The sequence below is a fragment of the Emydura macquarii genome, unplaced genomic scaffold (genome assembly GCF_026122565.2).
Source record: "Emydura macquarii macquarii isolate MOO-44397 ecotype Brisbane River unplaced genomic scaffold, CSIRO-AGI_Emac_v2 contig_1483, whole genome shotgun sequence".
Classification (NCBI taxonomy): Eukaryota; Metazoa; Chordata; order Testudines; family Chelidae; genus Emydura; species Emydura macquarii.
The window spans coordinates 4,054,850-4,072,107 of NW_027131620.1; the positions used below are offsets into that span (position 1 = coordinate 4,054,850).

At 43.6% G+C, this 17,258-nt stretch overlaps 1 protein-coding gene across 2 annotated transcripts; it reads right to left on the reverse strand.

The window, feature by feature from the left end:
* Nucleotides 1-2,516: 2,516 nt before the first annotated feature.
* LKAAEAR1 (LKAAEAR motif containing 1) lies at nt 2,517-16,955 on the reverse strand. Of its 2 annotated transcripts, XM_067554597.1 has the most exons (5): nt 16,801-16,954; nt 15,801-15,862; nt 8,831-9,161; nt 5,691-5,813; nt 2,517-3,256 (listed from the first exon to the last, which is right to left on the reverse strand). In XM_067554597.1, exons 3-5 carry the CDS (start codon nt 9,143-9,145, stop codon nt 3,194-3,196), a joined length of 501 nt encoding a protein of 166 aa, XP_067410698.1. In that variant the 5' UTR covers nt 9,146-9,161; nt 15,801-15,862; nt 16,801-16,954; the 3' UTR covers nt 2,517-3,193. The 2 variants fall into 2 exon arrangements, with proteins under 2 accessions (XP_067410698.1, XP_067410700.1); XM_067554599.1 differs by lacking the exon at nt 15,801-15,862 and having other exon boundaries at nt 16,801-16,955.
* Nucleotides 16,956-17,258: the final 303 nt, after the last annotated feature.

The following is a 17,258-nucleotide window of genomic DNA, read 5'->3' on the forward strand; positions in this document are numbered from 1 at the left end:
CTTGGGGCTCTGATTTAGCTGTCAGATGGATAAAAACAGGCAACTCCTAGGCCACTACTTGGGTGGATGCTAAGAAGCAGAGTTATTCCTATGAAGGTGACATTTGATAATGCCCTGGCTGGGATGATTTAGTTGGGGTTGGTCCTGCTTTGAGCAGGAGGTTGGACCAGATGACCTCCTGAGGTCCCTTCCAACCCTTATCATCCATGATTCTATTTACTTATACTCAAATAGATTCCTTCTGTCTGCCTTTTCCTGATGTGACTTAGCGTTGGATGTTTGCACCCAGGTTTGGCCGGGCCTCATACCCCTTTTTCCTTTTGATGCAGACACAGATAACGTATGGCTCAGGACAATCCATCCTTTTCTCAGGACAGCATCCTAGGAACAGAGCTGAAATTTGGTGTAGATCAGTGATTCTCAACCAGGGGTAAACGTATCCCTAGGGGTACGCAGAGGTCTTCCAGGGGGTACATCAACTCATTTAGATATTCACCTACTTTTACAACAGGCTACCCGAAAAGCACTAGTGAAGTCAGTACAAAGTAAAAATTCACACGGACAATGACTTGTTTATACCCCTCTATATACAATACTTTGAAATGTAAGTACAATATTTATATTCCAATTGATTTATTTTACAATTATATGGTAAAAATGAGAAAGAAAGCAATTTTTCCTTAATAGTATGCTGTGACACTTTTGTATTTTTATGTCTGGTTTTTTGTAAGAAAGTAGGCTTTGTCTCTGGAGGCCTCTGGTAAATCCAGTGGAGACTTACAAACATTACCAAGGTTTTTTTTTCTTCAATGTTTTTGGAGCCTTGCAAAAAATAGGTATAGCAAAAGTGGCAGAGAGACGGAAGAGCCGGTCGTTTTGTGCCAGGAATGGGATTAAGACCAGACGGCCACAAAGAACTGTGTTTGGCACTGCAGAAACAAGATTATCAGCTGTGCGTAGCAGTAGCACAATCAAGCCCATGATGTGTTCGCAAGAGAATTATTTATATATTGTGACTCCGCCTAAGCATTGCTCTCTGTGTTGGGGATCTTCCAAAATGGACTCTGTTTTTGCAAAACAAAATCCAGCAGAAGTGACACTGGAGAGTCAACGTCAGGAATAGAAGTAGGGCAAACGCTTTCTTCCAAATCACAATAGTACTTTTCAGAATTTAGTTGATTTTATTGCTAGCAGTGCCGGTGGTGAATAACGCTCTGCGTGTCCATGGTATCTTTTCCCGGAGGATCTCAAAGGGATTCACAAAGGCAGGTGTCCTTAGCATTGTTTTACAACTAGGGCAATTAAAGCACAGAGGTTAAGTGAGTGACCCAAGATCACACAGTGAGTTGGGAATAAATGAAGTTGTGAATGGCAGAGATGGGGATAAAACCCAGGGGCCTGATCTTTGGGCATAGCAAAAATGCTCTTTGAGCAGGACCCCAGTCAAGAGGGAGGCAAAGGTGACTTAAAGACATCTTTGTGCTTCCCCAATTTTTGAGGCAGATAGGGACCAGCTCAGCCCCTGGCAAAATATGGAGAAACTTCACAGCTGCTCTAACCTAGTGTTTCTCAACCTTTCCAGACTACTGTACCCTTTTAAAAAGTCTTATTTGTCTTGTGTACCCCAAATTTCCCTTAAAAACTACTTGCTTGCAAAATCAGACATAAAAATACAAAAATGTAATAGCACATTATTACTGAAAGATTGCTTACTTTCTCATTGTGTCTGTATGAGATTTTAGTTTGTACTGACTTCGCTAGTGCTTTTTATGTAGCCTGCTGTAAAACTAGGCAAATATCTAGATGAGTTGATGTACTCCCTGGAAGACCTCTGCGTGCTCCCAGAAGTATGTGTACCCCTAGTTGAGAACCACTGCTCTCACCTATGTCAGCTACAACAGCCCCCTGCTGACCCGCATAACCAGATGAAGGAGGAACGCTGCTCTGGGCGTCTTGGCACTCTTACAATCAGGAGATTTTTGGTCTGGTTTCTGTAGTAAGGTATGGTATTTTCAGCTAGTGTCTCCGTGCATGGCTTCAGTGGGTATGGAGGAGGGAAAAAGGGAGTATCGGAGGTCTCTGTGCCTCCGTGGGAGCAGGAAGATGACATAAAATATTGGTGTGTGGGGGAAATATCTGGGGGTGAAGTCTTCTGACGAATCAGAGAGAGGAGCCCATCAAAAATTTCAAGAGAAGGAATTCTCCCGCACAAGCAGGGAGGGAGCAGGAAGTCTGGTTTGCATAGACCAGCGAATACATAACTTGTTGCAGTGTGCTTTGTTTTTTATTTTACTTCAATGAAAAGAAAATCTCTCAGCATCACTTCCTCATCTTTAGCCGTTTTTTTCCATTTGGTGACTTTTTTATTTCTCTAAAATATCCATCCCTGCTTGATAGTAAATGTTACTAACCACAGTCTTTCCATTCCTTCACTTCTATTGAAATCAAGACTTTTCTAAGCTGGCGTTACTTTTCAATGGGATCTCGGTATAGAGCCATAATAATGAAACCACATCTCCTGTGTTGCATCCATTGTTACCTTTATTGCAGTCCAGATTTCTACAGGGTGACATTTGGACACAGCTCAACATATGCAGGGATGTCCTGCTGTCTATCAGTTGTGGAGGCAACAGGCTAAGGGACATTACAGGTCTGATTATATAAGCAAGCAGCATTTCAATATTTCAGAGTTTTAAGATTACAAGGCCAAGCACTCATCACAAGGAAAGGCTGGTAATGGCACAGAGGTTTCTCAACCATGTATGGTAAAGGCTGAAGTCACTGTTATACACACAATTTGGCTTAACACTAGAATCCCTATTTCCAACAAATCAAGTGAGTATCTTACTGAGAAAGGCCACAGGGTCAAATTCTGACCTCAGAAATGCTGGGATAAATCCAGAGTAAGCTGATGTCAATCAATCAAGTAACTCTGGGTTTATAACTGTGTAAGAGAAGTTGGAATCTGGCCCACCACACTGAATCTTCCATTCCTTTAGCAGTTTCTTGGTAAGTTTTGTGGATCTGCCTGTCCTACTTTAAATTGTTGCACATCTTTGGATGCACATGAGAAGAAACTGGAGTGGTTTATTTAACAGTAATGATCAGTAGCTGAGACAACTTGTAGCTCTCCTAGGGCTCATTCCCAGTTCAGCCACTATGGCACACTATTCTAACTAGTTCCTCCAAGGTTTCAGGTTCTTCTAATGAATATTTCGCCATTTTCATCTTCTAGTATTGCTTCAACTCTACTCCGCTGTAAAACAAAAACAAAAAGGTGAAAGACTGAACAATAGCATAAAGCTGTCCACTGCAGCAATGTATGATCAAATGCTATTTCAAAAGTTACACCTGCAAGCAAGAGAAATGCCAGATTGGGGAGAAGGGAGATAGGTGGGAAAGAAGCTAATAGAAAAATACAGAAGCTTCATTTCTCTCTATTTGTAATGAATGTAGCACTCAGAAGGGGCTATTCTGACAGTAGAGGTCCTCTCTGTATCCAAAGAAAAAGTCAAATTCAGACAATAGCAATGAAGGCTCTGCTCACTATCCCACCAGAGTGCCTCAGTCCTTTTCTGGAGGAACCATTTCTAGCTGAGAGGAGGTTATTCAGTCTCAACACAGATTTAATCATAGGCTTCCCTGCTGCGACTGCCAACAAAGGCGCGAATGTGGAGGAGAGGTGTGTGGGAACTCATTTCCTATAGATCACTAAACCGCTGTCAGATGGCAACTGGTCAGTTGTTACCAGCCTGAGCTGAATTCAAACCACAGACCTAGAGTGAACGTGCCTGTATTCCACAGACTCATCGGGTGAAATCGTGGCCACATTGAAGACAATGGCAAAATTCCCATTGACTTCAATGGGCCCAGGATGAAATTAGAGATGGAAAAGATGTTTTGGGTCATGTGGTCCATCCCTCTTAGGTGTCTATTTTTTGAGAGCTTTGTCCAGGCTAGTTTGAAGTGTTCCTAGAGATGGTGCTGTAGTAAAAACTCAGAGCCCTCCTATCTCTTCTTTAACTGCAACTGCATGTTTCAGGTGAAGGTGAAATGGCTAATTTGCTCCTGACCCTGCCCCTTTACTTGGTGCTTGGAACCATTACCCAGTTTCCCTGACACAGTTCTGATACAGATGTGGGCATGCTGCCTCTTCCTCTGTTCTGATGAAGGGAGGGGCGGTTTCCTGGTTGTGTGCAGAAGTTACATTGATTCAGAATGTCCTCAGACTGTGCTTCCCTGAGACACATACACATTCGAGCACTGTGCAGTGCTTCATGCTTTTGTGCCTGTTACTCCTGGTTTCCCCTCCCAGTGTTAATGATGAGTATTGGCAGCAATGGTGCACTGTGAACATATACCAATCTCCAAGTCAGCTGTGTGTACTTCAGCCTGCAGAGGAACCTGGCTTTTTTTTGCAAAGCTCAGTCTTACATACACTGCAGGTCGCTGCTCACAACTGAATGAGAGGTGGTAGGTACTACCTGGGACGGCTAAGGCCTTAGACTAATAAATTGGTATGGTTTCCTGGAAAGGTTGGGGCGGGCTTTTCTAGCAGACTGTTCCATTGTGTTCACATGCTCTCTGCGCTGTAATCTGGTTCCATCTTGTTACAGCTGTGGGACTGTCTGCCCTTCTCAGCACTCCAAGGCCTCTGCTGTATCTGGCATTAACATCCCAGGAATCTGCTCGAGGCAGTCAGGAGTAAAGCAGAAAGATATGTTTACAAATGCTGGCTGAGTGGGGAGGGAAGTGCAGGCAGGAAAGTCAGAGGGAAATCCAGTATAAGAACCTGTATTTTAGCTGTCACTCTAAAGGAAATGGCCTTTAATAAAAAGTCACAGACAGCAAGCAGCAAATACACTTTGCTCAGTGCTCCAATGCTTTTGCCACTATTATCAGGCAGGGAACTGGGCAAAGATCATTTATAATTAATTTGTCTGATAGCTAATTTTACACAGAACTATAATGTATTATGCTGCCACGAGTAACATTCATATAGCACCTTGCCTCCTAAGGCATCCCAAAGTGATTCACAAACTCTCTCTCTCTCTCTCTATATATATATATACACACACCCACCTAAGTTGCACCCATCCCTAGGGTGGTGAATGCTGTTCAGGCAAACAAGTTGTGCTTAGTACACTTAAAAATAGTTGTGTGGGAGATAGGGGAGAGCATCCGGGCCAAGGACAATGAACCACACTGCTGAGTCTTATAAAAACGCACAGAGATCATTCGTGTTAAAAGAGAGCAGACAGGACCTAAGTTTTAAATTTTCATCCAAGAGACTTTCAGATGGAGAGTTGCATGGAACTCAGTTCATCTGCCTTGGACAGCCTGTGAAATAGGTGTTTTACATGTGGGGAAACTGAGACAAAGAGCAGTTAAGTGATTTGCCCAAGGTCACATATTAAGACACTGGCAAAGCTCACAACAGATCCCAGATGTCCTGACTCCTAGTTCTCTGCTCTAACCAATATAACTTATTTGGTGCTAAGCTTAGTTAAATACCATGTCTCTACCTATGGCTATTTCTATTTACAATCTACAGTTCAACTGTCCGTGGTTTACTGAACACATTCCAAGAGTAACTTGCCTGCTAAGCCCTCCTCTCCTTTAAAACTAGAAATGGACAGATAAGATAGTGGAAGAAATCAGTTTAACTGCTGGCATGTGCTCAGACATACCTGAACTCTGTCCAAGTTATCTGCTAGTTTCTGAATGTTCTTTCGGGGTGGGAGAAACACCTCCAGTCTCACAGCGCCTCTGGCAGTTTTCTGGCAGGATATCAGATGGTTTATTTCCTGAGCCTGTGGTTAAAAAAAACAAAAGACCAAAAGATAAAGAAAGCAATCATGTTTGACCAAAATGGGCCAAATAAATCCGTAGGATAATCCCATGGGATGAATTTGGCCCTGGGGGCTAAGGGAACTGATCTTCAGACTGTAAAACAAACCTAAATTAAACAAATAAGCAAACCTCTCAATACTTGCCACATCCCCCTTCAAAAAGCCTGATCTAACTCCCACTGAAGTCCCCGAGAGTCTTTATATTGATTTCAAGTGGGAGTAGGACTGGGCCCAAAGCCAGCCTGGTTGAAAAGCCCCCAAATATGGGTAGGGATTTCATTTCCTGTTATTCTTGGGGCAATATAATTGATGTTGGGAAGCAGAATCCTATTGCGGTATAGATTGGCTTTTAGGAATTTCAGTCAAATGCAGTAAAAGGTTTATTGTGCTGCAGAACTGCAATGAAATGAGTGTGCTACCCCAAATGAAAGAGTGCACATGCAGTGAGTATTGAAAAATGATCCGCTATGTCCAGCCAATCAGATCACGATCCAAAAACTGTCCTTGAGAACGGAGGGTGTCTTGCCTACTGTGTTACAGGTAACCCCCAAGGCTGCTCAAACTGGCCCGTAAGGAGAGGACGGAAGAACTGGGCAGCCCTTGTCCCCCACATGATGTGTCCCAGGCCAGCAAAGTGGCCCATCATGGCTCCTTTGTGCTGCCCAATTGCTCTGCCCTCTCGACTTTCCCTTCTATTGCTGCTGTTGCCCTTTCCCTTGTTTTATATTCCTCCTCCTGTGGTGACTCCTCCACCCCATTCTCTCTCTCAGGAGAAGGCTGCACGGATGAGCTACTGCTGCTGAGCTGAGTGCCTTGGGAGCAGAGAGAAGTGGCTTGGCCAATGGGCTGCTGCCTGAGTCTGCAGATTTGAACATGAGCTGTTCTTCTGGCTGTCTGCAGTAGGGGTCACTGTGGAAGCAGGGAGCTGCCTGATACTTGACCTCCATCAGTAGCATTTAGGATCGTGCAGCTTTCTCTGCTCCTCTGCACTTTGCTGTGTTCTGCTTGGGCTTGTCTGGTGCCTCTGCAGAGGAATCAGTTTGGGAGATGTTGATCCAGTTCTCAGATGTCCTCCCCAATGGATCCCTTGAACTCCCCTTTTTGCCCTGCAGGAGTCCCTCCAGGTCAGGGTAGAGGAGTCGTGTGCAGGAAAACTTGCAGGGCTGCTGCCAATCCTTGTGTTGTGTTCCATCATTCCAGGACCATTCATGGACATTAACATTCACTTTAAAAAATCTACACAAAAGCAAACAAATCTCCCAGCAAAATGATGATCAATAAAAACAAGGCCAAGCCCTTTCCTATGTTTAGAAGATGCATCTTTGCACATATGCAGTTGAGTGTTGCCAAGTTTTGGAGATCAGCAAAAACTGACATCGGTCACTGCAAACTGAAGACCCTCTGGAGACAGTCTGTCTTGTTTTCCAGAGTAGCCTGGGGCTGGGCAAGGAAGGCAGTTGGACTATAGTATAGAAGAAACCCTGTTCCACTGTTGCTAACTATAGCATATATTAATTTCAGAGTCATAAATAACTTCAGTACCATGGTTACACTGCTAGCCAAGTATGATATAATTTAGTTTGGGATTAGGGGAAAATATCTTCCTTGAGGCTGTAGGGTCTAAAATAAGCAACATTTCCAGAATTGGTTTTCTCCTAGGGAATAAACAGAGAAACTCCAGTCTGCACTTGTAAACTGGAAGGGTTACTTTAGTGCACTTGATGAGGTGAGATGTATTGGGTGGTATGGTAGGCTTTTAGGATAGGATTTTCAAAGGCGCCCAAGCAAGTTAGGAGCACAATGCCCTGTTGACTTTCAATGGTACATGTGTTCCTAAATCACTTAGGTACATAGAAAATTCCACCCTTAGTGAATGACAGTGTGCTGACGTGATCTTTTCCAGCATGAATTTGTTATATGGAGAAACACATAAATCCTCCTCCTTTTAGGAGTTAGAATCCTCTAATGACGATTAGAAAGACAATTGTGCAGACAATTACCGTGTTTGCATGCACTACAGTGGAAACTGCACACACAAATAACCAGCTAGCTCGTTATAATAGCTGGTTATTTGCATTCATAATCGTCATGGCTTCGTGCACAGCCGTGGTAGCTGTATTCTAAAACTGGACATGCAAATGCATGCATAATTCAACAGGTCCTGGCCAAAATCAGCAAAAAGGATTGTTTTCATTTTGCAAATGGATCCTAAATGCATGCTCTCCTGCACTTAAATGTAATGGAGTATCACAGGGACCACAGAAGAGAAAATGGGCTCATTTTAGTGGTTAAAGCTTCTATGGGTTATGGCTACACCTGAGATGGAGGTGTAATTTCCAGCTCAGGTAGACATACCTGCACTAGCTCTAAGCAAGGTAGCATGCTAAAAACAGCAGTGTGGTTGCAATGGCACAGCAGCTTATGTCAGCTTCTGTATTTAGAGTCTCGTGTGGGGTTGTACTTAGCATGGCTAGCCCATGCCACTGCTTGTGCTCATTGAGCTAGCAGGGGTATTTCTACCTGAGCTGGAAGTTACCCCTCCAGCCCCAGTGTAGACAAACCCTATAAGAGAAGGCATTGTGGAGAAAGAGCCATCTCTCCATGGTTAAGACTGCAACCAAGGTTCCATTATAATCTTGCCGTTCACCTCTTCTCTATTTTAGGATAAGGAAAGATTTTCAGCTGAAAACATGGACACTGACTGTTAAGAATTTTCCGCATGCATATCAGGTTGTTTCATGGAACAGGTTTGAAGGTGCAACGGGATAAAAATGTACTCTTTTTCAACAGTAAGGAGAAAAACTAATATTTTGTTTTTCCCTTGCTCACTTCAAAATATAATATTTTGTCTGAATTTGAAAAGCGACATTTCAGTGTAGGATAAAGAAACGATCTTTACTGCACACAATTCCTCAGTCCCATCTTGCACAACACTATCAACCTGGCCTGTTGATGGAAGGTCTTTGAGGTTAACTTACTCTCAAGTTCTGAAACCGGAGCCTCACGTTATGAAGGCGGTTCCGGGCTTCTGCAGCCTTGAGTAGCCCAATGACTCTTGCCTGCTTCTTTTGCTCTGTCTCTCTTTCATGCTTGGAGTGCTCATGGGAAATTGTATCCATCATAAAGATGTCTGAGGCCAGCATGGATTTCACTGGTTCCTCAGTGGGTTCAGCAAATGCCAGATACCTCTCTTTCTGTTGTGGAGACATTGCATTTACATCAAATGGAAGTAAACTCTTCCAGGATTTAGGAATAATTGTCCCTTTGCGCGTAGGTGTTTCTCTTGCAGTCATCTTTGTTCTGTTAAGACTGGAAAAGAAGAAAACAATCTACAGTTGTAACAATGTGAGGTCAGGAGTACTTGGTGCTTTGGGAAATCCTACACTCAAGTGAGGAAGCTGCTGAAAGCCCCATCTGGCCCAGGAAGTGTCAGGCTGAGGGCAGGATTCAAACTCAGGTTTCTCAGTTGGTACTGTATAATGGGATCAGTACGTTACTCAGTAGGGTCCAGTGAATAGCGCACTGGACTAGTACTCAGAAGATCTGGGGTCTATTCCTGGTTCTGTTGCTGACCTGCTCTTTGACCCTGGGGTAAGTTATCTTTGCCTCTCTTTCCCCTTATGTCTGTCTTCTCTGCTAGGATAGCAATATCCTTGGAGTAGGGACTGTCTCTTTTTCTGTGTCAGTATAGCACCTAGCACCATGGGGCACTGATCTCAGCTGGGGTCTCTACGCACTACTGCAAAATACATCATTGTAATAATCTAGCCCTACTTTTTGCACATCTTTCTTTAATCAGTGTTGGCCACTCCAAGCTATTTATGGCTACTCGTGCTGTAAATGTCCAACTGCCTGATCTGTCTTTTGCGTGGGTACCACAGTTGTTAAAGGCCCCCTCTCTCCTATAAAAGAAAACCATCCATCTAAGCTACACATGCATCTCAAATTTCCTTGGCAGCTCTTAAAAAACTGTATTTGAGTGTTGTTTAGAAATGCTCAGACAGTTGCATATCATTGCTGTTGTACCAAGAGAGCCAATTCTGGGGTCAGGTCAGTTCCTTTTGTTTTCCAATATTTAACTGGAGTGTAACATGCAATCTTAGAAACATTTTTAGACCAGCCCAAAGGCCCAATGGCTGTGCTCTGCACTACTATGTAGGAGACACATGGAACTTGGCAGCACTACAAAGACATGTACTTAGCATCTGTGACTCACGTCACTCATTGATCCCCTTGGTCGACTAAGGACAGAAGTTTTCAACCTATGAAGTGAGTTCTCCTTAGGCTGGAAGGATGGTGGCTGCAAAAGGGGTCTTATCTGAATTTGGGGGTGTAAACTGGGCAGGAAAATGGGATGATGGTGAAGGATCTACGGATTCCTGGGAGAAAACATTTAAAATATTTATTTTACTAGTTCATGTCCTGGTTTGAATCAGCTTGTCAGGTGCAACCTGATGGCTTTCCTCTCTACTTCATTAGCACTCTGCAGTCTGAATAAGCTTGTGTCTATGGATGGATATAGGGCATCATATCCTCAGCTTGATGTAAATCAGGATAGCTTCACTGAAGCAATGGAGCTACGCCAATTTACATCAGCAGAGGATCTGGCCTAAGAAGGTTTTCTGGAACTTCAGTTTCAATCTAAGCACTGAGGTAAACAACAGTCATCTAGATTGCAGTGTGAACCAAACGCATGAGTCAAAGCCTCAAAAGGCGGTAATTACATCTAAAACATACAAATCAGGATTTAGATAATCCTGTAGATTAAATGCAAAGACTAAAGCACAAGACATTAGACACCAAATGCAGTTGTGAATATGAAACCTACAATACATCTACCTGTGATAATAATATCACTCATCAAACACCATGCATATTCAAACCATTCCCCAAACATTATCAGATTGATCCTTTAAACAGCCCTGTGAGGTAGGCAAGCATCATTATCCCTCTTATCCCAGAAGTTAATTGACTTGCTCAAGATTATACAAATCAAAAGTGGAGTTGGGATTAGAACTCAGTAGTCTCTACTCTAATCACTAGCTGTCTGATATGTATCCATGGTATTAATAGGAGCCGGTAGAGATTCTGTGCTAGTATACTTGATTTAGAGACCCCAGACTTCTCAAAGAAGGTACCATGAAGGAGAGATTTTCACATTCAGTGTGTTGAAAAAGAAGTTCAGAGAAGTTGGGGTATTTCAACTTCTGAATACAATTTGAATCAAACAGAAGCTCTTAAATGTTAAATTAACCCATAACTACCAAACCTTATTCACTAAAGTTGTGCAAATATTTTATAATGGAACTCTCCTAGTTTCAGTTTTTATATAAAATCTAGTTGAGTGTGGAGCTAATCTGGGCCAGTTTATGATTCCACGTGAGAATCATATCAAATGCAGTGATTTTCTATGGCTTTGAGCTGAAACCAGACAGAACGTGGCAGTTTTGGGTGAAACACACAGTGAAACTGGGGCAGGCATGGAAAAAAGGGGAGGTGTGACCATGAACCCACTTGTGAACCAGAAGTGCAAAATGTTTTGCACGAACCCATGTGAACCAAAACTACCACACGGCTTTATAATGAAGAAAAAAAGGGCTGTGTTAATTAGTGCTCATTTATTTCTCAGAAACTGGAATTTTTCCAGCAATTTGTGCTAGTCTGCGGTAACCAGAAGCTATTCTTGTCACAGGAAATCATGTTGGTAAGGAGCAAGTCTGCTTCTGGTGTGGACAGCTGTGTGACTTAGAATGTAACGACCCTTAGACTCCACCCCCTGTATGCAGATCCAGAAGTTTATTTCAGAAGATGCATTTTCAATAAACTTTGTTTTGACTTAAACAAACAAGCAAACAAGACAACCCCCATTATATTGAGAACAAGAGGCATATCCATAGGTATAAGGTAACTATAGGTATAATAGACTCTGCTGCACTCCCTTAATTTCCCTATACCCAGATGCTAATGTGCAAAGAGAGTGTAAGGAAGGTAAAATGTTTTAACTTCCATGCTAACAAGCTGGAAGAATGTTTAAAGAGGTGTAAGTTACAGTGGAGTGGGGGCTACTTTTCTTATTTATTTTACGTCAGTTGTTTGTAGTAATAACAGGAGCAGTTGGAGGTGCTGTGCTACGATTCTTGGCTTAGAACTGCCACACTTTTCAGATGAAGAAGGCTAAATATACTCAAATTAAATGGGCCTCAGTTATGGTTTGGGGATGTAACATGCGTGGGAGTTTAAATCAATAAGTAAGTCCAAGGGAATCTAATTAAGGGAGTCTAAGTGTGAGTAACAAATATTCTTTAGGGAACCAAAAGGAGTCAAGTTACTCCAATTTAGGTGAATAAACTCACCTCAGAATTTGGCCCTGGGTTTCGAGGGGGCAGCCTACCGTTCCTGTATACAGGATTTGTGTCCTAGCAGTAGTTATATGATGGATGCAAATTACTTTGTATTAATTGGTTCTTCCCTGTGATTTTGGGGTGAGGGGTGGGAATTTTGTAGTAGCAAAAGGTGGAAAGAGAATTCCTTGGTAAAATAAAACCCAATATTGTTACAGCCAGTAAAACCACTGAATTATTTAATTTTGAAAATTAGTTCTTATTCATGTAGTAACAACATATGCTGTATCACATGCTATATATTCTGTAACAGGAACAATGTATTTTTACTATACTTCTTGTATCCTATGTATGCTGAACTTAGTCATACAATAGAAAATTAGGGGGAAAGATTTTGACTATACAGAGAAACCAGCCTGACTCCACTGGAGATTGCTCAGAAAGTCTTATTTTTCTTTAATAGATAATAAAATAAGAAGTTAAGAAAATATAACAAAATGAACTTCTCTAGAGGAAGATTCCTTTCATTTGTACTGCTCTTACAAAACCATAGCAGGAAATCACACAGGATGCTACTGACAAGAAAGAGGAAGTGGTTTTAAGGATGGTACTGGATGCTGCAAATGGGATTTTAGACACATACAAGTGTATGTCTTTTTTTTGTTAATATATCATTACTTCCAATGCTTTCTTCAGCTTCTGATGCCAGAAGAGCTATTGCATGTTATGATGAACTGTTTGTTGTTTGAAGACTTTATGGCTTATGGCCAAATCCACACAAGCTGAGTTATAATATATTTCTTCAGGGTGTTGCTCTTACAAAACCCTGTTCAGGAACTGAAACTTTTGAAGTCTAGCTGAGAAATTTGGTGAAGAACCCACCCACTTTGAATTTGGTTAACTATACGCAATACTCAATGTGTGAAACATAGAAAATAAAGAGAAGGCAGGAACTCTTGTGAAAAAGGGCAGAGTTCACAAATCCTTCGGAATCCAAACATTTCCCTTTGCATTATTAAGAAATAACATTTAACAAGATTATCCATTTTCCCAGAGGTAGTTGGCTTGTTTCTTTCCCATGCATTATCAGTATGATGTGCAGGTTCAATGGTTGCTGTACCTCATGTATTTGCCTTAGTGGAAGTTGCAGGCTAAACCTCTGTTTTTAAAGCTCTGAATGTTTAGAATATTGTGAGCTAGATTCTAAGACGACAGTACACATAAGTGCATGCAAATTACCATGATTGGATATGTAACTGCAGTAACTGCACATGCAAACAATTGGTTTCAGACTTAACTGGTAATTTGTGTCGTCAATGACTGTAGTTGTATATACACTGACAGCAAGATGCACACGATTTATACATGCAGATGCACGCACATACTTATGTATTTTTTAATCAAATTATGTAGGTGTCAGTACAGATTTTATTTTCCAAGCTGTTTTACTATCTAGCTAATTTCTCTCCACTTATATTTAATGTATAAAATTATTTAATATAAGCAGTTTTAGTTCACAATATTAATGTTCTTGACTATATCTATTCAAATGTATAAAATCTTAATTTCTGTCAATTCCCTTAAATAAAGTCACACTCATTTTGATCACAGAAGTACCCTGAAAATACAAGCACCAAGCATAAATTGTTAATTAAAAATTTAGGATGGTGGATCTGGGTGGTTTATGTGGCCTGTGACAAAGACTTCCCAGGTCACTGGTCCCATCAAATAGAAATTCAGGAAACTGAATCCACAAGATGTAATGTAGCTGGAGGTGGTACAAATCTATTTGTTTATGTATTGTAATGTGCCAATCACAATGATACATATGTGCCAATTCTCAACCTTTGCTATAAGACTGAAATATATCTGTCCTCTAAGAATGCCTGCATGCTGGAGGGATGTTTCCAGGGTCCTATAGAATAAACTATGATTGTGCTCAATGTTGTAGCTCTAAAGATTCCATGATCTTTTTCAAAAGAGTAACAGGTCGCTCCAATGTCACTGGTCCAAATGCTTGCTGTCCCTGCCCATGCTTGCTGTGGAGTGTGCTGCATGCCAGCTGTCTGCCAAGCTTCTGTCCTCCATTCCAAAGGAGTTATATTTCAGTGAAGTGACTCGTATGTAGCACAAGCAAGAATGTGCTTTGAGATCTTCGATGGTGAAATACATTTTTCTTTCTAAGGCCTCTGGGCACCTAATAAAATATAACTACATGCAAAATCTGCTAAAGAAAGGTAACGTAGTTCAATAAACAAACATCAATTGCAATTCTCCATTTTAGGTTCAAGGTTTCTACTTTCTGACATAGGCATAGTGAGAGTTAAAACACATATTTTCTCTACCTATATCATGGCTTCACTGTGTGGTTTAATGCTTAGCCACTTTCTTAAGAGGAAGTCAGGCTTGGTCAGAGGTGTATATTTTTGTGGTCCTAGATAAGATAACATTGGTTTTCCTATTTGTAAAAATTAGATAGCAAGTCTAGTCCCTCTTTCTGGAGGTATAAAACATCACTCACAGTCACCAAATTAAATTGCAAGAGAAAGATCTTCTGTTGGGGTTATTTTTGTAAACTCCTCTTTTATAATCTGACTCAGATATGCTGAGCAGTGGCTCAGTGGGAGTTGTGTATCCTCAGCACGTCTCCAATTCTAGCCCTATACGTATAGGGCCAGATTTTCTAAAGAGCTCAGCTCCCATTTAGGCACCAAAACAAGCGTCCAGATTTTGAAAAGAACTCAGCACTTTGGATGTGAAAATATTTCCAGAAGTATCATAATGACAGCTGCTGAATACCGAGCCCTTGAAAATCTGGCTCATTTTATCTCTGGAAACTTTTCTACAACAGATCTGGGCAAAACCTGAAACCGGCTAGCAGATATTCATTAAAGTGACTGACTCATAAATCCTTTTTATCCCCACCCCATCTCTGTTTGTCTCCCTCACTCATTCTGTCATTTCCACAGGTTAGACTATAAGCTCATTGGGGCAGAGATAAAGTCTTTCTTAGTCATCTGTGAAGTACTTACTACACTTGTTTCCAATACAGAATGAATTATTATTAATAAAATTGTAATACAAATTAGAAGTAAAATGTAAAAGTTCTATTTTTCTGAAACAATCCCCCTGACTCCATATAGCAAAAGGCCCCTTTTCAGTATAGGGAACCTGTAGGATGAGCACAGCTGTTAAATGAAATGTGGCAAATGTTGTGCAAAAGTTCTGTGCAATTCTATAGCAGTCCACAAAGTCCTGAAAAGCCGTGTTTAGTTGTCTGTGTGGGATGCAGTTTGAGGTTTTGGAGAATTCACCTGTTGTTGCCTTTAAGGATGCTTTCTTTGCCTCAGTATGGAATTGTCAAATCCAAGCATTCAAAAATCATGAGTCAGGCCTTCAAAATGCATAAGATTCACTTAAAGATAATTAAAAATCCCACCTTAGCGCAGAGGGATGGACTACAAGACCTAAGGAGGTCCCTTACAGCCCTACAGGTTTATGATTTCTATTAGATTTTTAAAAATAATAACATTTGGATTCTTTTTATTTGCCTTCGGAGTTTAAAGCCTTTAGAGTTTATATCTTCAATTGTGAGTTATAAACTTACTCTTTTAAAAAATGAAAGCTGAGATTCTCAGGTAATCACATACGTAAATCCAGCTGCTGGAGCTTTAAGAAAAACACCAAACCCATAAGAGTTAATCTTGTGTTGATGAAACAGGATAAATAACAAGAATCGGTTTAATAGAATCATAGAAGATGAGGGGTGGCAGGGACCTCGGGAGGTCAGCCAGCCCAACCCCACGTCTGAGCCACCTGGGCCCCGGCTGACTTGCAGCCGGATCTCCAGACGGGAGCGGTTTGGGACGGGGACGGGTTGTGACACGCGCCAGGGATGCACGCCCGTTTGGGGCAGGCGGGGAGACCGGCGGCGGGCTGGCTGGCGCAGAATAGCGGGAGCCGCAATCTCTGGGCAAAACAGGGCCCCCAGGGAGGGGCAGCCGCTGGCAGGCCTATGCCAACCCCCCTGTCTGTCTGGCGCCCTAGCTGTGCCGTGCCCGTCGCCGTGGCATCTGGGCACTAGGGCAGCAGGGCAGCGGGGGGGGGGGGGAGCCCCATGCAGAGATGGGGGGGGGTGAGTTCAGCAGGGCGGGGGAGCGGGGGAGCCACATGCAGCGATGGAGGGGGGTGATTTCAGCAGGGCGGGGGGGGGGGGGGAGCCACATGCAGCGATGGAGGGGGGGGGTGAGTTCAGCAGGGCGGGGGAGGGGGGGAGCCACATGCAGCGATGGAGGGGGGGGTGAGTTCAGCAGCGCGGGGGAGGGGGGGAGCCACATGCAGACATGGGGGGGTGAGTTCAGCAGGGCGGGGGGAGGGGGGAGCCACATGCAGCGATGGAGGGGGTGAGTTCAGCAGGGCGGGGGAGGGGGGCTGCACTTGACGCTGGGGGTGGGGTGCGGGGCCCTTGCTGGGAGGGCGGCTCGGGGTTCTTGCTAGGCCCAGCGCGGGGGGGGGGGGGGGAGGTGGTGGATCGTGTGGGGGTGCCGGGGGGGGGTCCTGGGGGCGGATCCATTCCGTCCCCCCAGCCCGGCCGAGCCCGCTCTTACCCTTCCCCCGCCTCCTCCCGCCGCGTCTCCGCTGCTCCTCGGGGCCGGGCCGGGCCGGGCCCCGACTTTCCTCCCTCCAGGCCCCGGGCTGTACAAACGTTACCATGGACACGGCGTTACCGGGCAACCCGGGCACGCGGCTCCGCCCCTGCAGCCCGCTCCTGGCTCGGGGAACCCCGTGACAGGCCGAGGCGCGCCGCGGGGGCGGGGCTTGGTGTGTGTGGGCGGGCTGCAGCTGCTCCAGCCCCGGGGCACGAGACAGAGAGAGAGAGGCGGGGCGCGCGCGGGCAGGAAGGAGCGTTTGCTTCAGCTCCCCTGCTTTGCTTTTTCCCTCGCTTGGCTGGTTGCACGGTCGCCGCTCGGGGAGGGACAGAACGAGACCTGGCCCGGTTTGCAATAGCAGCCGGGCTGCAATGTGGGGGCAGAAGCGCGCAGCAATCTGGGGCCTTGGATTGCAA

Bases quoted from the DNA above. Each gene is read 5' to 3' on its own strand.
- LKAAEAR1 (XM_067554599.1), bottom strand. From the start codon at position 9,145: ATGACTGCAAGAGAAACACCTACGCGCAAAGGGACAATTATTCCTAAA. The intron at 5,814-8,830 runs GTAAGTTAACCT...TTTTAACCACAG, and splicing joins TCCGGTTTCAGAACTTGAGA to GCTCAGGAAATAAACCATCT. The intron at 3,257-5,690 runs GTATGTCTGAGC...TTTGTTTTACAG, and splicing joins ATAACTTGGACAGAGTTCAG to CGGAGTAGAGTTGAAGCAAT.